Raw genomic sequence first — 24,067 nt, 5'->3', positions numbered from 1 at the left:
TTATGAAAAGGAAAGAATAATAACAAATTGGTGCTCTTTGGACAAATATATTTAAGACATATGTATCTCCCGTCTATAGCAGCGTATATTCGAAATTAGAATTTATTAGGATTGATTCGAGATAGGTGGGCCCAGTACAACTTTGTCATATCACAGCACATTTATATACAAAAGCCAAAAGAGAGAAAGAGAGTAACTGGATAGTGAATTACAATAATTTAAACAATGTTCATTATTATTGTCGTGAAGTTAGGAAGAAATGATATAATTTATTGGACATGAATAATTATTAAGTTCAGGTGGTGATAGCAAGCACCATTCTTATTCACATCAAAAGAAGATTTGATAACTTTATGATTATTGAGAAGACTGGAACTGATAACGTTGAGATGCATTATTAACTGTACCATCAGAATTTGCTTCAGAAACTTGAAGAATTTACAAACTTTCAATATTAATTGAAATATATAAATTTCATGATTGTACGAATTGCTTTATAAATTACTTTTGTCAATTAAGAGCACACAAACGTTCATAGGTACATGCATCACCTTGGACATATCTGCTCAAAATCCTGAATCCGCTTTAAGATATCGACTGATCAAAATACCGTTCAAGGTCCTTATCTAGTAACGTTGCCATAAACTATACCACAAATTCAAATATAGCAATTATTCTTTGGAAAAATATATCTCTCGCACTTACAGCACAGCTTACGAGGATTCATTTTGGGGTTCGTAAAGGCCTATATGCTATACCCGCCAACCAACTCTACTTTCGAAGCGAGTGCCACATAGCTACCGGCCTTCTTAGCGTGGTCAGCATTTGGCTCCAATGGCTCAACGATCTTCCCGATGCTTGACCCCCCACTATCACGTGGCCTATTGGGGTCGCCTTCAAATTGTCCTCTATAGGGATTTCTGCCACAGTTAACCGCATTTGTATAGTCTAGAAGAGGATTTTCTGTTAAGTGTTCTCAAGATTGCATTATACGAGATTATTGACATAATAGCGGAAGACATTGTATGCAAAGCCTTAACCTTGTCACACAACAGAGATGCATGAGGCATACGGCATGGGATATGCAGTTAATACTGCTTGGATATATAACAACGCGAATTAATTGAATGTAAATAGATGTCTCAGGAAGCATCGTAAACCAGAACAACATATGTTTTGGTGTGCTATACTTCATGCAACATCCATTTAAATTCAATTGATTTGCATTATTAGGCGGGTCGCACACCAGAGATATATGAGGTATAAGACATGCACATGAAATTTTCAGTACGTATTGCTGCCTATTGATATATTGCGTGAGGACAATTGTGTCTGCAATCCATTTTCTTGTTGAACCGAATGTCGCGTGCAACACCCGGCGTCAAAGCAACCTACGCGAATAATCTTCTAGAACATTTCCCCATCAAGCAGAGTATGAGGTATTCTACTGAATAAGATCAAGAGGAAACTCAAAAACCCTCGAGACAAGTGTGTTACCTTCTTGAATGATCATACATTACCCAGACATGACACCTGCACTAAGTATGATTGACTAGAGCACCCCGAAGGTCAATTTCCAATGTTTCACTCTCATCAGTACGGTTAATGTCCAGTCGATCATACATATACACATGACATTTCGCGCTTATGTGTAACATTGGCAATATAATGGATCATATTTATGTCCTACTGTATAAAGGGGACAAATTACATCTTTTATGACCTATGTATCTCTTGTGCGTGACTGACCTTAGTTGTACTTGTTTTTATAAATAAAGAAAAATGATGAGTCATGAAATATTACTAACATTTAGAGCGTGCGCTGGCACACTAAACATCATGGCCTCATTGAAAATGGGGCATCGCTCTCCTTTCTTTGTCGAAGTTTTCTTCTTGTTGATTTTTTTATTTTGATGCATTAAGTAAACCTACAATAAAATTGATGTTTTGTAACTATAATTGAGCAATCCAATACCCATATTGGTTTTTACCTTGACGAAAACCTCGGTAGTAGAGGTAGGTTGAAATTTAAGATTTCTAGCTTTCACCACCACTACTGTGAGTCTCTCAGCTGTGGGGAGATAGCTGATTGAAAACATAATTTCTCCAAATTCTGTGCCTTTCTGCCCAGTGTCCGTTAAAGTGATCCAAGTAGTAACCGGCTGCCTCAAACTAACATCAATAAGTCTCAACTCTCCTTCGCCTATCAACGTATGCGACACCAAATCTGTCGCGTACAAGTGCAAACAAAGTGCTCTCTGAAATAAATAAAATGGAAATGAAAACACGTTTTCTTAGCTTCATGCGCTTTCTAAATCCTTCTTGTGTTGGTTCGAAATTAAAGCATAATCCTTACAGAGAGAGGGAATTAAATTGAAAAGCAATTTCGGACCTGAACTTGCTCCCGAGGATTCAAAGAAAACAGAAATCTCTCCTTGTAACTGGGACTGCTGGTGCTGCGGTAGACTTTGGTTTGAATGGTGGCATCTTTGTCCGGCAGCAATGACACACGAACATAGGTGTCCATGTAACCGTCGATTTTTGCCACCCCAGTTAAGTCTTTTGCCTCTAGTACGTTGACTATGAAATCCCAAGTCTCGCTGGAAACCACAAAGATATAAATTAGGAGGATTTAATAGAAATTTAGTAAAGTTGTACCTGTCATACTCTAGGCCGATACATAAATACCCTGTAATATTGACGCTTTCCAAATCGCCTAATGCTACTGAAGTGTCCGAGCAGACACTATCGCACGACAGTGCTCTTTTTAGAGCAATTTCAGACTCTTCAAAGCTAGAAATATCTGAGGAAAATTTATTAATACTGACGAAATTATAAACTCGCTTGAGTACCTCTGGTTTCACTAGTTTGCTGCGCCTGCAAAGACAATTTCAACGGGGCACTTTGAGTGCGAGAAACGTTCCTCGCAGGTGCCATTGGAGGTGGGTCTAGGCTGACTGGAAATGACGACTGCGAAGCCAGGGCTGCCATGTTTACCGAGCTAACTGGACGTGGAATTGGTGATATTGAAGTGGCTTCTATGGAGAATCCATCACTGCAATTTAAATTTTGTAAAAATTTGTGTTATTAGAATGGCTTGATGATACCCAGGAAACTTCTTTTGAAATTCTTTCATTTCGCAGTCAGTTCCACTACTATCGATTTTAATGTGTTCAATTTCATTTGTTTGATGCCAGTTGGTGATAAGACTTGTTGTAGCTACTGAAGTTTTAAAGTCTCTATCTATCGAGTCGAAACGTTTGAAGCTACCGCTGCTCCAGTCCAACTGAATGTCGGAGTCTGACTGTACCTGGAATTCGTTGATTACAAATAAATCGTCAGATTAGAAATAATATGGTCACCAAATAGCCGTTGGCATTGTAATGTCCTTTCAGCCTTGTAAGTCCCACTTTCTCTTCTTTATTGGAACAAATCCAGACATTGATCCAACCCAAGATGTTGAGCGAATTATAGAAAATCAAAAGCAGCATTATAGCTACGAATACCGTGCAAATAATAGCGACTGCAAACTGCTCGTTTCCCATATCTAAAAAGTATTCCGTACAAAAAGGTGACTGAATTTTATTTTATTACAAATTAGAAAACTCTCAACCTCCATCGCTCCGTAAATACTCACTCACCTATTTCCTCCCTCTGGACGTTATTGTCTTAATAAACAAATTTAATCTCATGGATATCGTCTTATCGCAACTGATGAATAATCCGACAATACAAGTCGATAATCAGCAAGAAATAACATTCCGAAAATAATACTTTGCGTTTAATTAGGCGGCTCGGTGTGCGTTGTATGAAGCGAATTTTGATAACACAGAAACGTAAACGCGAACGTCACATTGCTGGATGTTGCCTCGATCCAGACTGGCATGGAATTGGGAGTGTATTGCGCAGCATCAGCCTCATCCTTCCTGAAAATTGGAGGCCTCTTAGAATACGTGTGTATCGAGCCAAAAGATTCATTTATTATTTAATGTTTTCGACAATTGGGATGATGTGATGCGTGGCCGGAATATCGGACTCCAAATAGAGATTTTTTATTTTTTCGAATAATAACATCCCAATTTGACAACCACGCCTAGATTGTGACAACTATATGACGTTGCTCGTAAGAGCTTTTTGTGACAGGTTTGAAACAAGTGACTGTTGCAATGTTGCCACTTCTCATGTGTTAATTAACTTTTTGGGTAGATTTTTCTTTAGTGAAAAAAGGGTTTGAGTTAACTTCATTGAATCCTCGAAATATTTGTACCTATTAAGCACAACCACGCACGAATCGATGTTAATTGAGATAATTATTGGAATTTACAATAGTCCACTATCATGAGGGGTTGTTAACATAACTTTGAATTTTGCTAACTGAGGATTAAGGCCAATTTGAAACTATATTTTTTTTGTTTAATAGCAACCTTTAATAAAATAGCTATAACTTTCCAAAATATAGATTTTTCCGACTGCTTTTTCCACGGTAATCCTATTTATCTATCTACCTACACGTTTGTTTGTATAGAGAGATAAATCCCCTCAGAGCGAAGGCTAACGAAAACGGACGACTGGAATGCAGGCTCTGATAGGACAGAAGAGGACCGAGGATTCATTCATAGGGCGCAGTGCGTAGTGGCCAGCAGCCCCAAGTTCATTCCTCACTCCCTCGTTCCCTCTAATTCAAAACAACACTCCTTTCTAGAAACAGCTGTTGCCCTCCCGACCGGTGTTCTGTAGTTTATGGTTCTGCCAGACAGGTTCGTTTTAACCCTGATCTTAATAATAGAGCTTTGGCTTGTTGCGAGCTTTTGATGTGCTTTAGTATCGTGACACAATAGCAAGAAGAATGTTCTCAAAAGTAAATTATCTGCTGAAGGGAGCTCATCTCCTTAATACATTTTCGCTACCTTTATACGAATTATGACCGCTTAATATGCAGAAAGCCACATTCATTTCTCATAGGAATTGAAAGTTGGGAGAAGTTGGATTATTTGTTCAGATACTTGGCAGCTTTGTCCTTGAGCCAGTCCATCACAATTAAATAGTTCGTCTTCGATCCAGTCAAAGTCAAGACGCGCCTCATTGAATATTCATGAGAAACTGCACAACTTTTTAACCTTATTGGGTGCGAAATTTTCCCAAACCAAACTTGAATAAGAATTACCCGGTAACAACCACATAAAACCCCCTAAAGAATGCTAATTTTTGCAGATTGCCTTCAAATCATCATGGTGGGATCGGCCGTATTGGGGGCTGCAATGGGGGCTGGGGCAGCCCTGCTGATCGCTATGACTATAGTGGTTTACCGGTATTACCACTTAAAAAGACAGGCGAAGGAGTGGAATTCTATAGATCGGTTGCCGTACCACCAAGTCGAGCAGACAGTGCGTAAGAGAATGGGAGCTTATCCTAAGACGGTAAGTGATGGGTTTAAACAGAAAAACCGGCATAAATAAACTTGTCCGGCAACAGGTGTATTTAGTCGTATTAAGTACTTCTGAGAACTTTCTTTGAACACATTATTTCCTCTCGATATACGGATCTGATTGCTGCGTATGCGACGCATGCCGCTCTAAAATACGCATCATTCACGAGAGCAGTTATTGCCGTTTCTCCTCTTTATTCCCTGATTCACCTTGAAATCATTTAGTCGTTAACGGAGATCAGGATCGATCCGCACATCAGCAGCAGGAGGCAACCGAAACATGCCCTTTACCATGTTAGTCCATCCTTGTCCCTCCCTACGTAACCTGTTGAACGTTATCGACGTTAACGGGCTTCTGATGACGTACGTTTCCTGGCGTCGACTCTCGGCCCGTGCTCCTGCGACTATTTAGTGCCGTCCTGCCATCCCCCTCGAACCTGTCGCGCGTTCTAGAAAACGTCTTTTATTTGTAAACATTATGGCGACATTACTGGTATCAATCGGGCTTGGTTTCCTGTTGGAACTGTAAGGGATAGTTCCGAAATAAGAATATGTCCGGCTTTAGTCCGGCCAGCTGCTGGCTAACCCACAAAACCGTGGAAAGATGGACCAGGGCGGCCAAGGAGAGGGCCCTAGGGAGCAGGAATGGAAGCAACAGTAGCAATAACAGTTTGGAGGTGCGTTGTTTCCGTTCAGGGCGAAGCCTCGCGGGATTTCAGAGTTTCTCGAATCAGCTTGAAGGGTTCGCGAGTTATTAATATGCATTCAATTTTTCTGTAGTTAAAATCTCCCTTTGGTTGATAGAACACAACACCCAATGGAAGATTTGTCCAACATTGAGTGGATACGTGATAGAGAAACCTCAACAACAAGAGTAACCAACAACAACTTTCTGATTTATTAGTCTACAAGGACGAAGATCAACGACACAAACATACTTACGTTATACTTATTTGAACACTTGAGTGTAGATAAATTGTTATAGGCAACCCACAATACACGTCGACCTTGAAGAGAATCTGTCACCACGTTAACTGTTGATTACTTATCTCACCTTGAAGATTTTTTATACAGGGAGTTCCGATTCCGTTTCATCAAGCTGCCAGGTTGGCCGTCAATGGCACAAACGTTGTTGATATTATTGTAAATATTAATAGCCAAAACTGACACTTGGAAGAAGGCAAGTGTTAGACAACCCACAATACGTTGCCCTTGAAGAATGTATGTCACCAATTTGACCCAAATAACTCATTAACGTGATTACTAAGCTTCGCGATTTTTTTTCTGGTTAACCTGTATATTTTGCAAAACTAAACGTCCTTAGTGAAAGTCTTCCATTGGAAAATACCGTATGGCTCTAAATTCTATGTGTTCATTTTTAACAATTTTTTTAAAATTCAAATCTAGCATTAAACAGGTAAGAAATACTATTTTTTTTATGTTTGTTGACTCTTTAAAATATAGTTTATGTCACAGGTAGCATAAAACGGCCGATTTGTTTTAATAGGAACATGTGGAAACTGACACCTTAAATTGGAAATTTTTTGAAACTACATTGAAAATTTATCGATTCGTTTTTGAGAAAAAAAACTATAAATTTAGTAAAAAATGCAATACAAACCCAGTTTAATAATAGGTAAACATAAAGCGAGAACTAATCAATGTTCTATTAATAAACAAGCTTTTTCATTGTTTACGTACTATCGAACTAAGTTTGTATTGAATTTTCTACCAAATTTATACCTGTTCTTTTCAAAAACTAATCCACAGATTTTGATTTGCAGTACTCCATTGAATATAGTTTTGAACCAAAATTCAAGGTGTTCCTTGACCCATGTTTTACTTTTCACAAAATCGGGCATTTTGAACTACCGGTGACGTAGCAAACATTAAAAAAATTTAAAAACGTCAAAATATAGTATTTTTTGTTTTATTTAATGCTAATTTTGAATTTAAAAAAATATGTAATAATTTATTAAAAAATTAATAGTGGGGGGGGGGGGGGGGAACAATGTAGAGCCGCATAGAATGTTTCCCCTCGTCAATCTATCACCTCAATTTTCAATTACAAAACTGTTATTCTTGTACATCCAGGACTTTAACGTATCAAAAGAGCAGCTAAATGTGCAACCGCCCCAAAATGCTTCCCAATCAATGACCGCGGACATAATGAAGAACCCTTTGGACCTTTGCACTTCCTCTTCTGCGGGATCGCACGCCCTGCAACATCAATCCCGGTCTTATCCTGGAGGGCCCCCTCTATTGTGCCGCACTCCCAGTGCTTCCAGCCAAAGCAGTTTGGATAGCAGCACATCAAAACCTGTAGTACATGCCCTCAGTTTTATTACTGTTAGCATTTCACGTTTGTTATTATGTTAGGGAAGTCATCGAGGCTCTTCTCCGCAAATCCGTACCTTCGCCCCGGACGGAAAGGCGCAGCAAGCCCATTTCCACCACGAGGCAACACATACCTCCAGTTATCCGTTGCACAGGGGGTCAAGTCGGTCTCCTTCCCCACACCGAGCTGCTTCCCTGGATATTCGATCTTCATCTCCTGGTTTTGGTCATATAGGTTCTGGCTCAGATGTAAGAACACCTTCGCCTTCGCAATCAAGTCTGGCTTCGCTGACGGGCGGATCTGGCAGCTCCTGCAACTCTCCGGTGCCAGCAAGTCCTAGAAATACTACATTTGCTAGGTAAGATCCGAAAAATTGAACGCATCACCTAAATATTGATATAAACTTTTCTCGAACTTAAAAACCATACAGATGCCTCTCTCCGTTGTTAATCCCTTCCTCCCGCGGAACTACCCCAGAGAGCAGTTGCGTAGCCCCTCCTGCTAGTCCCTTAGGAGCCATCCAACCGGATTTGTATCTTAAAAGAGAAGGCCCTCTATTCATCGGCGACTCCAACAAGGCTGGAAGTTTGGGTAGACTCCACTTTCGTCTGAGTTACGATTTTGATCGGTCTGATTTAGTGGTCCATTTAATCGAAGGTAGAATGAAACTCTCTTAGCTTTCTGAGTGAACAACAATGTACTTTCAGCTCATGATCTCGCAGGAAGCGATCAAGGGGGCTTCAATGACCCCTACGTGCGTCTGCTCCTGGTACCTGATGTGGACACTCGAAAGAGACAGACCACCATCCATCGGAACGACCCCAATCCGGTGTTTAATGAGATTTTCAAATTTCCAGTTTCCCATGAAGAACTGCAGGCAGAGATGCTGCTACTCCAGGTCTTTGACTATGACAAATATTCCAGGAACGACATAATTGGAGAGGTATTAGAGAAAATTAAAACCAGGAGGATAATTTCCAAAAGATACAGTTCTGCTTCATCGCTTCTAAGAGAAATGTCCTCCTGGCCAAACTATCTGGACTTTGCTACTTCACGAATGCCTGCAGGTGTCAATGCCTTTGAGAGATTTCGACTGCGCTCAAAGCATCGAAATTTGGGGGGAAATTACCAAAGGAAAGAAGCCCCCGGAGGAGCTGCAAGAAATCTTGATCTCCCTTATGTATTTACCCTCTGCGGAGCGCCTCACATTAAATCTCCTAAAAGCCCGGAACCTATTTGTTCCCGCAGGAAAAGAGTTTATTGGTAAAACCACCATCAAGTTCATTTAGCCCTGAGCTTCATGATAATTCCTCCAGATCCCTTCGTTAAAGTATATGTCTCGATTAATGGAAAGAGGACGAAGAAAAAGAAGTCCAGTTGCAAGAAAGCCACTTGCGATCCTGCATGGAGCGAATCTCTCACTTTCAACATGAATTCCTCGGCCATGAAAAATTGCGAATTTGAGGTATGTGTCTACGACCAGGGCAACGAGATAATGGGGAACAACCCCCTGTTGGGCAGCTGCTCCTTAGGGTCTAAGGTCACAGGGAGTGGGAAAGACCACTGGAGCGATATGTTGCTGAGCCCTCGGAAAGCAGTGTTTTGTTGGCACACGCTGAGGTAAGTGCTAAATCTTGTGTTGTAATTATCTTATTGTTGGTTGATACTGGGTGCACTACCTGTACAGGGTGTTCGTTTTTGGACTTTGTTAATCATAAATGATACGTGGTAAATGAAAATTGGAAAACACTTATTTTTTTCCTCGCCGTATTTCCGGATGTAATGCAGAATGCTTCGTCGTCGCAATCTTTCCTCTTCAAAAAAGTGACGATGTCATATTTGAAATTCGACGTTTCGGCTTTTGCAATCATCATCAGCTTTGTTTTTCTTTTTTCGTGTGGGCTAAGATCTTCGCATTTTTTAATTTAGCTTTGATTCTGTTTAAATAAAGGAACTTAAAGAAGTCCTCGAAGAGTACACTCTCTGCTTCCAAAAACAACTTAATGCGTCTCCTTAAATTCAGCACGGATATTTAAAAGTCCCTTGCCAATGTCCCTTATTATTTTTGCCCTTAAACTTGTGATAATCTCCTCGCTCAGCTCACCAACATCTGTGCATACAGATTTGTAAATGAGGTCTTTTATAATTCTCCATGAATAGTAATCCAGTGGGGACAGATCTAGTGAACGTGCCGGTGAAAGCATGTTTATTGCATGAAAAGATATTACCAGAAAAACTTCCATTAAATTTCACAAATAATCAGCCATTTTCGCGACCTTATGCGGTGGAGCACCATTTTGTTGGAAACAAATGCTGCTCGAGCGGTTCTACTTTTATGGTAGATATTATTATTTAAAAAAACTATAACTAACCTGAACTAACCTGATGCGACTTAAATCAAGCTTTTGATGTTACTCAAAAGCATAGACCATCAGGGTATGCGCAATTATGTAGTAATATGTAACAATCCTCGCGTTCCGGTCGTGGTTGAGTTATCATTTATCTTCACAATGTAATTATTGTATTTCTTGATCATGGGACATTTTTAATCAAATGTAAAATCCATATGGATCAAACTAGAAAGTTTATGATTTTGAAGATGAATAGGTAGACAGCGCCAATGTATAGGGATGTTTGAGAACTGGATTCGGGCCGAGAAAGGGGTACGAAGCAAAAAAGGCTCGTGCTCTCGTTTCGAGAACGATATGGCTATTGCATTGGGATGTTGGGGCTACTGGGAATCCTTTGGGAATATAGAAACCCAACCATGGATCAACTATACAGAGTGTTTCAAAGTTTCAAGTAATAAAAACTTAAGGACGATTTCGCCCATCAAAATATGGGAACAAGTTCGCAAGAATATAAGTCTGAAAATGCTTCTTTTCTAGTTATAGAGTGTTAAGCTCTTATAAAGAATTGAGTTTTTTTGAATAGCTTAAAAACACTTTCACCGATTTTGATGAAATTTTTGCGGTCGACCGAAGCAATTATCAGACATCTACTGAACTAATTAGATTTGACCCAGAATTTCTAAGGGGTACCCAGCAAGCAAGTCAGTTTTTTCGAAAGCATTTTTAATACTAAGAAGTACCTGCGTATTTTATAGATTTTTTTTTGTTTTCGTAAATGAAGCACGCGACAATATATATATTTTTTTATCATTTCTAAACATTTTCTTTTTGCCTTACGGACCTGAGGAACGTGCCGAGGTATGGCATTATAATTTTTTCATGAAAATCGAAGCGAGACACTAAAAAAAGTCAAGAAATGCAAAATGTATTGTTAGTGAGTTTGTCCATCTAAAACCGAAAAAAACCACAGGGTTACGTTTGTATTTATATATGTTTTTTGGGAAAAAACAACCGACTTGCACGCTGCGTACTCTCCTGCAAATTCTGGATCAGACCTAATTGATCCAGTCAGAATCTGATAATTGTTTAATAAATCGTAAAAATTTCATAAAAAGCACCTAACGCTTTTTGAAGCTATTAATAAAAAAAACTCAAATAATAAAAAAAATCTTAACGACCTTATATCTCGGAAACGAAGCGTTCAGTTCATGTGAACTTTTTTCCATACGTTGCTGGGCGGAATCTTTCCTAGGCTTTTGCCACTTCAACTCTGAAACACCCTGTAGTTTGGAACTTCCAGTAAGTGGATCATTTGGGGTTGATTGCACATGACGAGCGATCTTCTGGAACAAAGCGTTGCGGCAGGGTTTTTTTGGGGGACATGGGATGTAAGTAAATAGCTATTTTATTGCTTTTATATAATAAAAATTTTTTATTACTCTTAAATATGAGCACGTCTATACCTCTCTTATTAAGATTTTTCGCATCTCTGGATACCGTCGAGTTTTCAATATTTCGGTGAACTCCAAGCATGTACTAAGTGGTATGTCGAAAAGAAAAATATTCAGATTGACAGCCTTAATAAGAGACAGACCTTTATTGTGGGCGCATTAGAGCTATTTCCATGGTGTATGTTTGTTACAGTGTGTTGTGTTAACTTTATCGCATCGTAAATTTGAATCTCCTTACCGCGCTGGCGCATTACCGATTAAGATATCAATTATAGCATTCATTGAGAATTACTAGGGAATTATTCTCAGATCAACTCTTTACCGCAAAAGAGGCCTATTTTATATGTTAAGTTAAGCATTTATTTGGTGGTTTGCGGGGAGTCCCAGACAAGCGAGTGAAAATTTATAGATTTGTTTCTTAGGCATAACCTCCCAACTATCTTTTCTTGTTGCACAAAATGCTATGCGGAGTGGAAAGTTTAACTGGAACAAATTGTGTAATTTAATAGAGGTTTGTAGCAAAATTCCTCAAATAAGTCAATTAATTTAACCTCGACAAATCTTATCGAAATTTTAATGATCATCAGATAAGGGTAGAGAAGTCGAACACAGGTTAAAGTCGCTCGTCTGTTTGCTGAAGTTCATCCAGAATTGCCTCCAATTAATCGAAGTGCAATTAGCAAAAGCGAAGCTCGATATCGGGCCATGTGAGGAATGCTTTTCGACACGACCGTTAAAAATCAAAGAACGAACCCACTAGACCATGCCGTTAAAAATTGAAAAAAAAAATCCTGTTACTCCATTTGGGTAAGTAGCTCTGCTTCGTGGTATCAGTCATGCGAGCGTTTTAAAAATTCTGAAGGAATGAAAAAGACCCATACAAGGTGCAAAGCCCCCGCTAGATGCGTGAATGCCGTACTCAAAGACCTCAAAAAGCCAACGTCTGGACTGAAATTATTGGGGATCACATGATAGGTTCCGTGTTTTTCCATGAAAATGTAACCGTACAAACGTGTAAACCCAACTATACTCCAAGAACTGATTCCTGCTTCGACGATTTTACTTCCCAATAATTTAGATCCTGACATGTTTGATCAACGAATGCGGTTTTAACACCCACGACATGTTGCTCAAAATGTGCGGACCTATTGTAACGCAATGTTTTCGAATAGGTTGAATGGAAGAAAGAGCCGAATTGAGTGACCAGCAAAATCACCCGATCTTACCCCACTGGATCTTTTTTTTTTTTGGAAATTTCTAAAAACCGAATTTTGCTACTAAACCACACGACATCGCCGAGCTGCAATAAAAAATTAAAGATAAATTAGTGAAAAGTACCTTTGGAAGTGTTACAAAATGTTGGGATTACTTTTAATTATCGATGATAGGGCATTGTCATCGACAAGATGGAGGGCACTTTGAACATGTTTCCATTAAAGTAGTTTTAATAAACTTTTCCTTGTTTATTCTTTTCCAACATATTGCCTGTAAAAAATAATAAAAAAATATATAATTGTATCTAAACTTGAAAAAGCTTTGAAGTGAAAAATTAACTACCTACGCAAAAGAAAGTCAAGGGATGCGCACCCCCCCGAGGGTTAAAAAATAAGAAAATCCCTTTGTAATATGCTCCATTGAAAATAAAAATTTTTAATTTTCCACTCTGTAGAGAATCGTGAAAGCATGTGTCTTTAATGCAAACTTTTGATGTAGGGCGCACTCAGAAAACGAACACCCGAAATAAGCGGCTCTACTGCAGACTATCGAATTTCTGTAGGTTAATGTTACTATGCATTTATAGATGTTGTTTATGATTATTGTAATGCCTTTGGTATGAATTCGATGTTTCTACGGACTTGGAAATTATTCAATCAAAGTGCAGTCTGGCTCGAAAAACAGGAGTGCTAAAATTTCGATTATTATCATTCATCAAATTCACATTGAATCTTCCCAGAGTTCTTCAGAAAAAAATCGTATATTAAATGTTAATAACAGAAATCTATACGCTTAATACAATGTTTATATTTTAAATACGTACTTATTGGTAAGGAGAATAACGCTTTTTACACAAGCATAACAACTAACTTATGAATAGATGTAAGTTGTAATAAGTATGTAACTTAAACGACAATCATTTCCGTTCGGATTGGCCTGCTGTTGCTTTATTTACCTCCTTGTTGGTTTGTTATATCCTATAAAGCAGCGAATTATAGCGTAGACCAACCCTGCTTATCAATACTCTCCTGGAGAACGTTAAAAGATCACTTCAGTAATTTTTTCCATAACTACTTTTTTATTCAAGATCGGAGAATCGTACATAACGGGAAAAATCTAAAAAAGCTCAAAATCATATTTTCGCAACAAAAACGGATGATACATTCAAAAATTAGTAGCTGAGGTTTCCCCCCTTAGTATCGATGACAGCTACGATTCTCCGGCGTATTCTTCCATTAAATATCTAATTTCCCCTTGAGGAACAGTTTCCCACTCTTCAAGCAAACATTTTCGCAATTCTTCCAATGTTTGGGGGAGTTGCACTCTCACCCGCCTTCCAAGCATGACCCACGTGCCATGTTCTATTGGATACATATCAGGACTTCTTGCAGACCAGTCCATAGTTTCAATACCAACTTCGTGCAGATACTCTTGGACGACTCCAGTGACATGGAGTCGTGCATTAATGAAAACTGAGATTCAAGGATATCTATGATACCCCTGACAGCAGTTAGAGGAGTACGACCGATCATCGCTAGTTTCGTGGAGGCGTTTAGATTGATCGCCACCCAAAATCATCACGGAACCTCCATCAAAATTTATTGTTGGTGAAAAATTGCAGGGTGCAAACCGTTCGCCTGGCCTCCTCCATATTCTTTCACGTTCATCTTGGGATCTTAGGCAAAATCAGGATTCATGCGGGAATGATGCTTGCGCCCAATCGGCATTAATCTAACTTGCCCACATATCAAAAACTTTGGAACGTCCATTTTTCTCATTGCTCCAATTGAATTAATTTTTTTTTTCATATGCGGACGGAGTCAAACTATTCCAATAAATGGAATAAAGTATAAATTAAATAAACAATTTGTAAGATATTAATTAATTTATTTAATACGAACAATTTTACATTATTTAAAATCGAATTGAAATGTTTACTTCAACAAGAAAATGTCGATTTATAAAAAAATTAATAACCCTTATTACCTCCACTGACCTACATGCATGCTTGTAAACGATTTGGCATGCTGTCAATCTTATGGCCAATATGCTCTTAAGGAATTCATCCCCATTTCTCACACGCAGCGTCTTTAAGTTTTCATAGGGCAAAAAGTAGATTATGCCTTCTTCTAATGCGACTTGTTAACATATGCCATATATGGTCTATACAATTTACATCGGGAGAGTTGGCAAGCCGTGGTAATCTTTGTAGTCCTTCATCTTCAAGATAATTTTGCACTGCAGTAGTTCCATGAGGAGGTGCATTGTCATCCATAGACATAAACTCTTCATCAACTGCCTCTCTAAATAAACGCACAATTGGATGTGAAACCTCCTCGATGTAAGCAATATCACAGATATCTCTGTTTAGGTTGTACGGAGGTAAGTAAATGTATACGTGCTTCTTCCATAATTCCACCTCAAAGCATGACGCTTTCACCCTCAAAAGAGATCTGTAGCAAATTTTAATCTCTGAATACAGTGTTCTCTATGAGTAGCGGTCCAGTAGCTGAGGGATGAGATGTCAATCCATATTGATTAAACTTTCTTCTTACTGTACATTTAGAGGATCGAATATTTTTGAAGTTTTGTAGAAGAAAATTGAAATTAGGATCACTAGCGTGCGGACTGCGAGGAGCATGTAACCACAAAAGACAGTAATCTCTTGCAGAAGTTGCCCTGGGGCACCTTTGCCCTCTCCGGCGGAAATAATTACGAGTCTCTTGCAGCCTATTTATATTTCCGCTTTAGCTAAACTCTTCTTCTATTAGAGCCATCGCACTAATGGCTTCTTCATCACTTAACTGTCTTCCCTCTCCCATTATGCAGTAATAAAATGTTCGTGAGTGAACACTCTGACACTGGGAGGAGCAAAATTTCATATTTTTTAAATGAAAAAATTCGTTATTATTGGAAATGCACTAAAACAGCAACATGGTTACATGTTAAGATATTCTTTATATTCAACAATAAAAAGCGAAAATCACGTTTAACAATTATTTTTTACTTTCTCCGTCTATGTAGCTTTTTTCAGTTCCCGATATTATGGAAAAAAAAATGAAAATATCAAAGTGATCCTTTAACTTTGTCCGGGAGCGTATAGTATTTTTATTATCAGTTGAAATTGCGAAAAAACGTCTTACTCTAGTATACATTAAGATGCGTTTAAATATGAGCGCGCGTGCACTGATACACTGCGAACGCTCAAACGTAAAGGTGGCACCAGACTAATCACACTTCACTGCGCCGCGTTGTTAAAATTTGCTCTGCGCAACGCGTCGCAGTAGATTTGAACGGTAATCTGCGCTGAAGCGCCCCAAATTGCACGATTCTGCAACAAGAGCGAACGCCATCCGATCACTGTCGGTACCTCTAAGACAAATCATTATTTGTGCGCAGTTGTCTTGGACCGGGTTGTAAATAGGTATGCTGTCTGTACGTTAGTTTTATTTTTAAAAAAACTATGCGTGCGCGCAATCTGGAACGAAGCACAGAATCATTTTTTTCTCTTTTAAACATGTTGCGATAGTCAGTGCAACTCTGCCTCGAGCCGTGTAAAGTTCAACGTCACATCTTAAAGCGCCGCGCGGCATTGCGCATTTGATCCGGAGCCGCCGTAAACGATTATACGCGCACGCTCGCGTTGTATTTGTCAATGCGCGAACCGTCGCGAACGCGATCCAGTTACGTCAGTCTCGGGTACACACGTAAAAAAATTTATTACGCCACGGATGCTCAGTTTGCACGAGACAGTTGGTGGCGACGCAGGTTGTTCGGCATGAACACAGGATTTTGTTAAAAAAAAGAGTTTTGTTTAGCCATGGAGTGGAGTAATGCTGAAGCTTTGATGCGTTTAGAAAAAAGTCAAAAAGATGGCTCTTTTGTAGGATGTGAAGCATCCAGAATATTATTCCTAAACAAAGAGAACTTGTAAATAAATTAAATATTGAAAACGTAGACAATTTCTAGATAATCTCTGACACTGAATCATTTAATAAATTATCTTGTTTATTGCCAAAAATTGACGTTTTCGATCAATGACAATGTCTATGTTTTCGAATATCCTTTATTTTTTATTAAAGTATATGTCGGATCATCATTAGGGAGATTTTCCATGATGATATAAAGTATTTGTTTTCTTCTAATAGCAAAAATAAAAAGGGCAAAACCAATGAATTCGCTTCTACACGAGCGCTTCTCGTCCCTTCCAAATCTTATCTGCCTGTCCCCTTTTGGTCTCGACTTTATCCAGATCTCGCGAGTCCTTCAAATCCGAGGGATAAGTTACCTGCTAGTCCCTATTTCCCAAGAAAAGCACGCACACACAGCCTCTCGATTGCGCCCTTGGCGGTAGCGACCTCGTTCAACAGCGTTTTGTCTTAAGATGGCCTTGTCAGCCTGTCCTTCGTGTTATTATCAGCTCTTAATGTTACACTTTACAACTTAAGGACTAATAAATCTCCGACATATACATAACATTAAACTCGACCGCTGTTATTTTATCGTCCATTGTCAACTTACCACGTGTTTGCAAAGAAATGGATCGGCCCATTCGTCTAAACATTTTTCAAATTTAAATGTTTTTCGCGAACGCGCACGCACGCTCTGCACGTATGCTCAAAACATATGTGCTCAGATCTAACTGCATCTTTAGACGGCTCCAGAGGAGCGCTGAGCCAAGCTGTGCTTTAAATACCGAACTGAACTACGCAGCTCGACGCAGAAGGGCGCTGAGTAGCGCAAAATATTTTAAAGAAAAAAATTGATCCTGTACTTTGTTCCGGTTGGCGCACGCGCACACTAGTTTAATTGAAATCCATGGTTACTCAACTCAAAACGGTACAAACATCGCATCTATTTACAGCCCCCTCCAAAACAAATGCGCGCAAATCACCATTTTTCTTCGAAGCACCGACGCTTGCTGGATCGCGTTCGCTCTTCTTACAGAATAGCGCGATTCGGTGCGCTTCTGCGCAGATTACTATTCAAATCTAACGCGCCGCGTTGCGCTGATCATATTTTAAGAGCGCGGCGGTCACAGTCTTGAGCCGCTTTCAAAGGAATTCACGACATAGGCGTAACGAAAACTATATTTTTTTTAATTATTATAACAAATAAGATTAATGTGTACATATTGTTTTTTAATTAAATTTAAATGCAAGTTTCATCATTCCCATTATCAGTGGAGTCGCTAACGATGCTCGGCTGAATAATTATTTAGGCAACAGAAGGTGACACAGTTTCTCCACATTCTGTTGTCTAATTCACTTATCGCCTGCTGAATATTTTCCAAAATGACGCCACTTAAAGTTGGTGACTTATTTATCATTTGTAATCGTTTTTTATAATCCACCAAACTATTTCGATTGGGTTAAAAATTCAATACTAGGGCGGTAAACGCAAAACGTATGTCCTTGCACTCCTTTTTGCAATTTAAAGTCTACTATATTCAATAATTTTTTTGTTATCTTTTTTCCTCGATTAGATATGCTTTTATTCCTTATAAAGTTGATTACGTCCTGTTTTTTTGTACTATTTTTAGCAGTCCCGACTAGCACCCGGGAATGATAAAGGGAGTTAGTCATTAAAATGGCTGGGTCAGGGAAAATGTTTGGTAGTAATTGTTCGGTGATCCGTTTTTTTAAATACGTAAGCAGTCATGTCTTCATGGTAATCATCAGAGGACTAGCTTCTATTTATAGCGAACTACAAGTCATTTGGCACAAATTCGCTTTCACTGTTAGCGTGCAGAATAATAACTCGTTTCCCCTCGAACATGGACTACCTAAACTGCAATTTTTTGTATTATCATCTACGCTACCATAATTAATCACGTCGTGAATATTGAACGACGCTTTATCTAAATAAATTATACATCTTTCTACCTGTTGATACCCTTCGATTTTATATAAATATTCTCCCCGCAAACCAACAATTTGTTACGACTCCATTGTCACCGTTCAAATATTAATTTGTTTATGTTTAAAGCTGCAGGTCGTCATAGTGGGTCGCAATGTTGCCAGGCAATTGTAATTATAACGTAATTAGTTTTTTAGTGTTTCTCAAATCATTTTTAATATGAGTACCGGATTTTCTCCATATAAAATTGTTTTGATAATTCTTGGAATAACATTTCTAACCCCATTGTCAATTTATTGAAATATTCCGAAGTCCCTTTCCTTTCAAAGCTGTAGTTTAAACATTTTCTTCTTTAATAACCCGTTAAACTGTTTACAAAGATAATTTAGTAAATTCGCGTATCTTTGTTACAATACTTTTTACCGAGTTATGCTTGTTTTCTTCTTTGAAACAGTCATAAATATTTAAAACAAAACGTAGACATTGCACATAAGAGTCTCAGTTTTTAAAATTACTACTGGTCTCTGCAGGATTCATATTTACTTCATTTTTGAAATGATCTTTAACGGCCTCCGAAAAGCCATACTTACCAAATCAATGCGCTCCCGATAATACAATTAATCATATGAAAAGTATACATATAATACTATGAATGAGTTAATTTAGACATGTAACACCACAAATGGGCAACAAAAATTCAATTTTAAGCGCCCTTCGTCGGCGCCACTGGTTTCAGTTTGTTTACACCTACGAGTACCGGTCTCCGTACGGAGCGGTGGCGCATGTCAAACATTCATCGTTTTTCAACCCGGGCCGAGGCAATGTTCATTTGGTTTTGCTGGCTTAGGGATCCAGAAAGTTATACAGGGCCTTCGCGATTAGGATTTCATTTTGCGTCGTGTTAAATCTCAACATTCCTTTACTATATACGAGGTTTTCAACTGATATTAAAAATACTCTAAGTTCATCTAAATATTGAAGAAATTAGTCATCGCTACTTGTCATGCGCAAAAACCAGCAAAAAACGTTTAATCTCCTAATGAACCGTCCAGTGATCCAATATATTCAAAATGGTAGAAAATGTTGTTAATCGTAAAATATCTTATTAATTTCCATGTGCGTTCCATATGCGGTTTAGTAAATGTTGGTTTTTTATTTGTCAAGAATTTATTCAGGTGCCTAAAAGTCTCCCAGGTAAAATCTGTCTTCGCATACACCTGATAATTTCTGATTATTCCCGAACGTGAGTTACGTTACCCATCCGCAACATCACAGGGCCATCTGCATCTGTATTTCTTCGTTTTGCCTTGCTCACATTTGTGTGTATTATCCCACATACGGACGAGCATGCTTAATTTTATTGATACGGTAATAGGAAACCCTCATTATCCACGCCAGCAATGATAATTGCAGCGATATATCTAAATTTAATACAAGCGAATAAAATAATAATATATACACAGTGGCACACCGAATAGGTTTGATGCAAGTGGTTTTTTTCTTGTTAAGGAATAAAGGACAATATGCTCGGACACGAAAATCTTAGTTTTTAGGGACGCACATTTTTTACCTATACTAATTGCACATCTCTGCTCCAACCACTACGAATGGGTGGTTGCGACCGGTAAAGTCTTAAACGGCAGGGGGGAGGGGAATGGTTAAAGCTGACAATTTTTTTAAATGATATCTACCGATACGCTAAACTCATGTACGAAATTTGGATCAAGAATTTTAAGCCACTTGGAAGTTGAAAAATAAAAACTTGTTTTTCTTAAACTTCAACATCCTGTATCTCGAAACTAAAGAGCAATCAGGCATCTGTTTATACAATCTTTATTTACTATTTCGGTCAAACGAACGTACAGTCAGCAGTTGGCAGAACTATACTGATACACCCCGTATAGTCAATGTGGTTTTGATTTTGACCATTCGGCGACGTTTTGGACCACTGTCATCGCAAACGTGTTTATCTCTGACCCATTTACCGTGTGACTTACAGTCATGACCAATTTCTTCGATGTGCAGACGAACTTATACCTATTATGTTATTATTGGCTTACGTAAGAGCCCTAACTGACAGAGTTGCTTCGACCACATATCAATCAATTTATCATACCCCGACCAAAAGGTTCAATATTTCGAACTTATGAGTGGGCATCAAATCCTGCTGAATGATTTATCATACGCTTATTGAACTGCATTATTGTAAATCTACTAATATACGTAAATGTTCAATGTTTAAATGGATTGTTACTACTTCGGTGTAATACTTCATAATCAATCAATATTTGTAATTTATTCATATCGATATTTTGGAGCATGTGCGTGTATGTCAACTACACCGATATACCTTCTTAAAGTCTGCGAAGGGGGAGCCCTTCAAGGCCGCTGCCTATATTATAATGGGACCCCCGTTTATTAGTTTACTTATATTAAAAAACTGTATTATTCCTATATTAATGTTCTAGTTAGCGGTAACAGATATTGGTATTTACATACATGATGGAACATTATGTGACTTTCTGCAATCCGAATTTGAATTATTGGGGTTTTTTGAAGACGCCCATGAGAGGCGATTCTTGAGCCTGACGAACCTATTCTTATGATGATGATTGCTCTCTGATGTCCTTTGTACGCAACGATATTTTTAATTTGATTCCAAATCATTTATGATATAAATATTAGACACATCTGTGTAACGTAAAGTGTACTCTTTCATAAATATTTCTCACTACTATGCTGTTAATAGGTATACCGTGCGACTCTAAATTGTCCCCCTTCGCGCCCCCCTTGTTAACGGTTCGACAGTTTTTTTTTGTTCTTTCATTCAAAAGCGGCATTAAATAAGACAAAAAGTACTATCTTCGGACGTTTGTTTATTTTTTTAAATGTTGTTTACATCACCGATAGTGCAAAATTGTAGATTTTTTTAAAATTGAAACGTGGGACAACTGACGTCTCAAATTAAAAATCTTTTAAAACTACGTTCAATTATGTATTACGATTCGAAATGTATCGATTAGTTTTTGAGAAAAACCGATATAAATTTCGTTAAAAATGCAATACAAATTCAGTGAAATAGTGCGTACGCAATAAAAAAAAACTTGTTTGTTGAAAGGAATTTGGTTTCTTCTTAGTCATTTTATCTGTCTTTTCATTCCTTTTTTTACACCAAAAACTATTTGTGAGCACAATATCGAAAACAAACCGATTTCCTTTCAACAAACAAGTTTTTTCACTTTTTGCGTGCTATTTAACTGAGTTTGCATTGCATGTTTTACCAAATTTATACCTATTTCTACTAAAAATTAAGCAGTAAATTGTGAATCACGATACACCATTTAATGTAGTTTTTGAAAGAACGTTAATTTGAGGTATCACTTGACCCATCTTTCCATTAAAAAAAAAAAGGTATTTTGCGCTACCGGCGACGTGAGCCACGGTTAAAAAAATTAACAAACATCAAAAGATGGTATTTTTTGTCCTATTTAATGCTGCTTTTAAATGAAAAAGTAATATTTACGTTAAAAGTTGAAGGGTCGGGGGAGAGTATAATTTACAGCCGCACGATATTTAGGACTATGTGGCATACGTGGAAGGTAGTTGATAAAACTCTTTGCTAGGAGTATATGCCAGTGGTCCTCACAATATAAGCACAATAAACAAATAAGTACCTTATGCAAATGCAGTTCACACACATATTTATCAACAGATATTGCAAAAAAATCGTTTGTTTCTATATCAATATAATATATGCTGAATATTATCGATTTATATAAAATCTATATATTTTTGTTTTATAATACCAGTGAGAGAAGAATAGATTATGTATTTTGTGTGGTATATATTTTAATTGAAAAAAATAATAAAAACTGAGATATCTCGAGTTTTATTTCAATTTTTCAAAATTTTGGTCTTAAATCATGTCCTTTTAGCAGCTACATGGACTGTGGACTCCCTACAGGTCCAGTTGAGATCTAAAGAAGAAAATTTTGAAACCACTGAAAAAGTGAATTTATGTAAAAACTCCTTACGGCACTCGGGCAGCAAGTAACTGATTTCGAAATTCCCAAATCAGTCAATTAATCATCGACTGCCGAGTTTATTAAATATCTCTTGAGGTTCTACGCTAAGAAAACAATTCTTGAGTTTGTCGATACTCCGTTGGACACTTCGATTTTGAAAAGAATATAATTAACAAACACCAAATCAGAGTGGACAGTATGGAAGTTAAACCTTAGAGACCAAGTACTGCTCTAAAATAGATAATAAATTGCAAATAATACAACATTTTAATATTTGTTACCGCAATTATCATAGATGAACAAAACGAAGAAAGGGCCAATTTAACCAATGTCATTTAATCAAACTTAATCAATGTCCATTCTGAAGGACACTTCTCTCTTGTAATATTTCTGAAAGACGCATCTCACGTGAGGTTAGATTCACGTAACTTGACTAGGATTGATAATTGAGAACATTTATGGTCTTATACCTAAATTTTAAGTGCTTCAGCCACATTGAAACTTTGAGGATTTATGGATTCTCTCTAGAAGTTGCGAAAAATTTACATTTCCGCGATTTAATCCTGCGAGATATAGTGTAAGCAGAGTAATTGTTTCAAACTGGGGAAAAGACACATTAATGCGGCTTAATCTTGAATGACACAAGAAATTATAGAATGAACATATCATAATGGAGATATTTCTGAAGTGAGAAATGCGCAAAATGTGGGAAAAATGTGAAACTTCGCTATTGTGTAGATCGAAAATGGTATGTGTTCGACCATAAGTTTGCCAACATTTTTTTATTATCTTCCAAAGTACTACCTCTCCCTGAAATATCTCCATAATGATATGTTACACCTTGCATACGATATTCCAGTGGATCAAAGTCCAAGGACAATAATAATTATTATAGAACTTGGGTTGAAATACCTCAATTGTAGTGCGCAGCAAGTTTCTATGTACAGCAGACCTCTAGCAAAACTGCAATTTTGAGGCAATCTCATCTAGAATTTTGGATCTAAGGACAAATTGCCGATTGCGTACAAAGACGATTTGTAGTCAATATTGTGTTGTTTGCGTTTCTCGAATTCAGCTTCATACTAAACTCAGGTAAATTGGCACAGGCTAAGTTGTCTCGGAATAACTTAATAATAACATCGGTCCTACCTACGTATCAAAACCTTCCTTACATATCTCGGAAACTGCACATTTGCTTTTAATACCTGAAGCGGTAATTAATTAAAAGTTTTCCATTGTTAGGTCTAATGAGACAACGTTGTATACTGCAGGAATATCAATAAGGTTGCATAATGGCTGCAATAAGTTCGTTCTTGAATAACCGATTTCGATGGCTTTTTTCTATTAAACGCATTTGTTAATGACCGAGAAAAATCTACTGATAGTGCGGAATATCGTGATGA

The 24,067-nt window shown here is 37.9% G+C and overlaps 2 protein-coding genes across 12 annotated transcripts; one reads left to right on the top strand and one right to left on the bottom strand.

Annotated features, from left to right (window-relative positions):
- Positions 1 to 33: 33 nt before the first annotated feature.
- On the bottom strand, positions 34 to 17,390 carry LOC136343072 (synaptotagmin-12-like). 6 transcript variants are annotated; one of them, XM_066289457.1, is made up of 11 exons: positions 7,897 to 8,026; positions 5,636 to 5,874; positions 3,642 to 3,926; positions 3,363 to 3,547; positions 3,108 to 3,310; positions 2,853 to 3,055; positions 2,659 to 2,803; positions 2,393 to 2,600; positions 1,992 to 2,258; positions 1,809 to 1,928; positions 34 to 948 (listed from the first exon to the last, which is right to left on the bottom strand). In XM_066289457.1, exons 4-11 carry the CDS (start codon positions 3,543 to 3,545, stop codon positions 772 to 774), a joined length of 1,506 nt encoding a protein of 501 aa, XP_066145554.1. In that variant the 5' UTR covers positions 3,546 to 3,547; positions 3,642 to 3,926; positions 5,636 to 5,874; positions 7,897 to 8,026; the 3' UTR covers positions 34 to 771. The 6 variants fall into 6 exon arrangements, with proteins under 6 accessions (XP_066145554.1, XP_066145559.1, XP_066145557.1 ...); XM_066289462.1 differs by lacking the exons at positions 5,636 to 5,874; positions 7,897 to 8,026 and adding an exon at positions 17,302 to 17,390; XM_066289460.1 differs by lacking the exons at positions 5,636 to 5,874; positions 7,897 to 8,026 and adding an exon at positions 12,904 to 13,050.
- Sytbeta (Synaptotagmin beta) lies at positions 3,919 to 24,047 on the top strand. Of its 6 annotated transcripts, none has more exons than XM_066289452.1 (10): positions 3,919 to 4,143; positions 4,526 to 4,757; positions 5,212 to 5,417; positions 7,520 to 7,750; positions 7,805 to 8,121; positions 8,194 to 8,420; positions 8,471 to 8,706; positions 8,831 to 9,026; positions 9,080 to 9,383; positions 13,279 to 17,313. In XM_066289452.1, the coding sequence occupies exons 3-10, from the start codon at positions 5,229 to 5,231 to the stop codon at positions 13,307 to 13,309; spliced, it is 1,731 nt and encodes a 576-aa protein (XP_066145549.1). In that variant the 5' UTR covers positions 3,919 to 4,143; positions 4,526 to 4,757; positions 5,212 to 5,228; the 3' UTR covers positions 13,310 to 17,313. The 6 variants fall into 6 exon arrangements, 5 of the variants coding, with proteins under 5 accessions (XP_066145549.1, XP_066145550.1, XP_066145551.1 ...); XR_010732739.1 differs by adding an exon at positions 23,907 to 24,047 and having other exon boundaries at positions 4,123 to 4,757; positions 13,279 to 16,710; XM_066289453.1 differs by having other exon boundaries at positions 4,124 to 4,757; positions 7,520 to 7,747.
- The last annotated feature ends 20 nt before the right edge of the window (positions 24,048 to 24,067 follow it).

This window comes from Euwallacea fornicatus, chromosome 13 (assembly GCF_040115645.1).
Source record: "Euwallacea fornicatus isolate EFF26 chromosome 13, ASM4011564v1, whole genome shotgun sequence".
NCBI lineage: Eukaryota > Metazoa > Arthropoda > Insecta > Coleoptera > Curculionidae > Euwallacea > Euwallacea fornicatus.
The sequence above is the reverse complement of the archived record's forward strand: the minus strand, read 5'-3'. Positions and strand labels throughout refer to the sequence as shown.

Excerpts from the sequence above, each read along its gene's own strand:
- LOC136343072 (XM_066289462.1), bottom strand. The coding sequence starts at position 3,545 with ATGGGAAACGAGCAGTTTGCAGTCGCTATTATTTGCACGGTATTCGTA. Across the intron at positions 3,056-3,107 it reads TTTCAAAAGAAGTTTCCTGG|TGATGGATTCTCCATAGAAG; the intron begins GTATCATCAAGC and ends TTTAAATTGCAG. Across the intron at positions 2,259-2,392 it reads ATCCTCGGGAGCAAGTTCAG|AGAGCACTTTGTTTGCACTT; the intron begins GTCCGAAATTGC and ends TATTTATTTCAG.
- Sytbeta (XM_066289452.1), top strand. The coding sequence starts at position 5,229 with ATGGTGGGATCGGCCGTATTGGGGGCTGCAATGGGGGCTGGGGCAGCC. Across the intron at positions 8,421-8,470 it reads AGTGGTCCATTTAATCGAAG|CTCATGATCTCGCAGGAAGC; the intron begins GTAGAATGAAAC and ends ATGTACTTTCAG. Across the intron at positions 8,707-8,830 it reads GGAACGACATAATTGGAGAG|GTGTCAATGCCTTTGAGAGA; the intron begins GTATTAGAGAAA and ends GAATGCCTGCAG.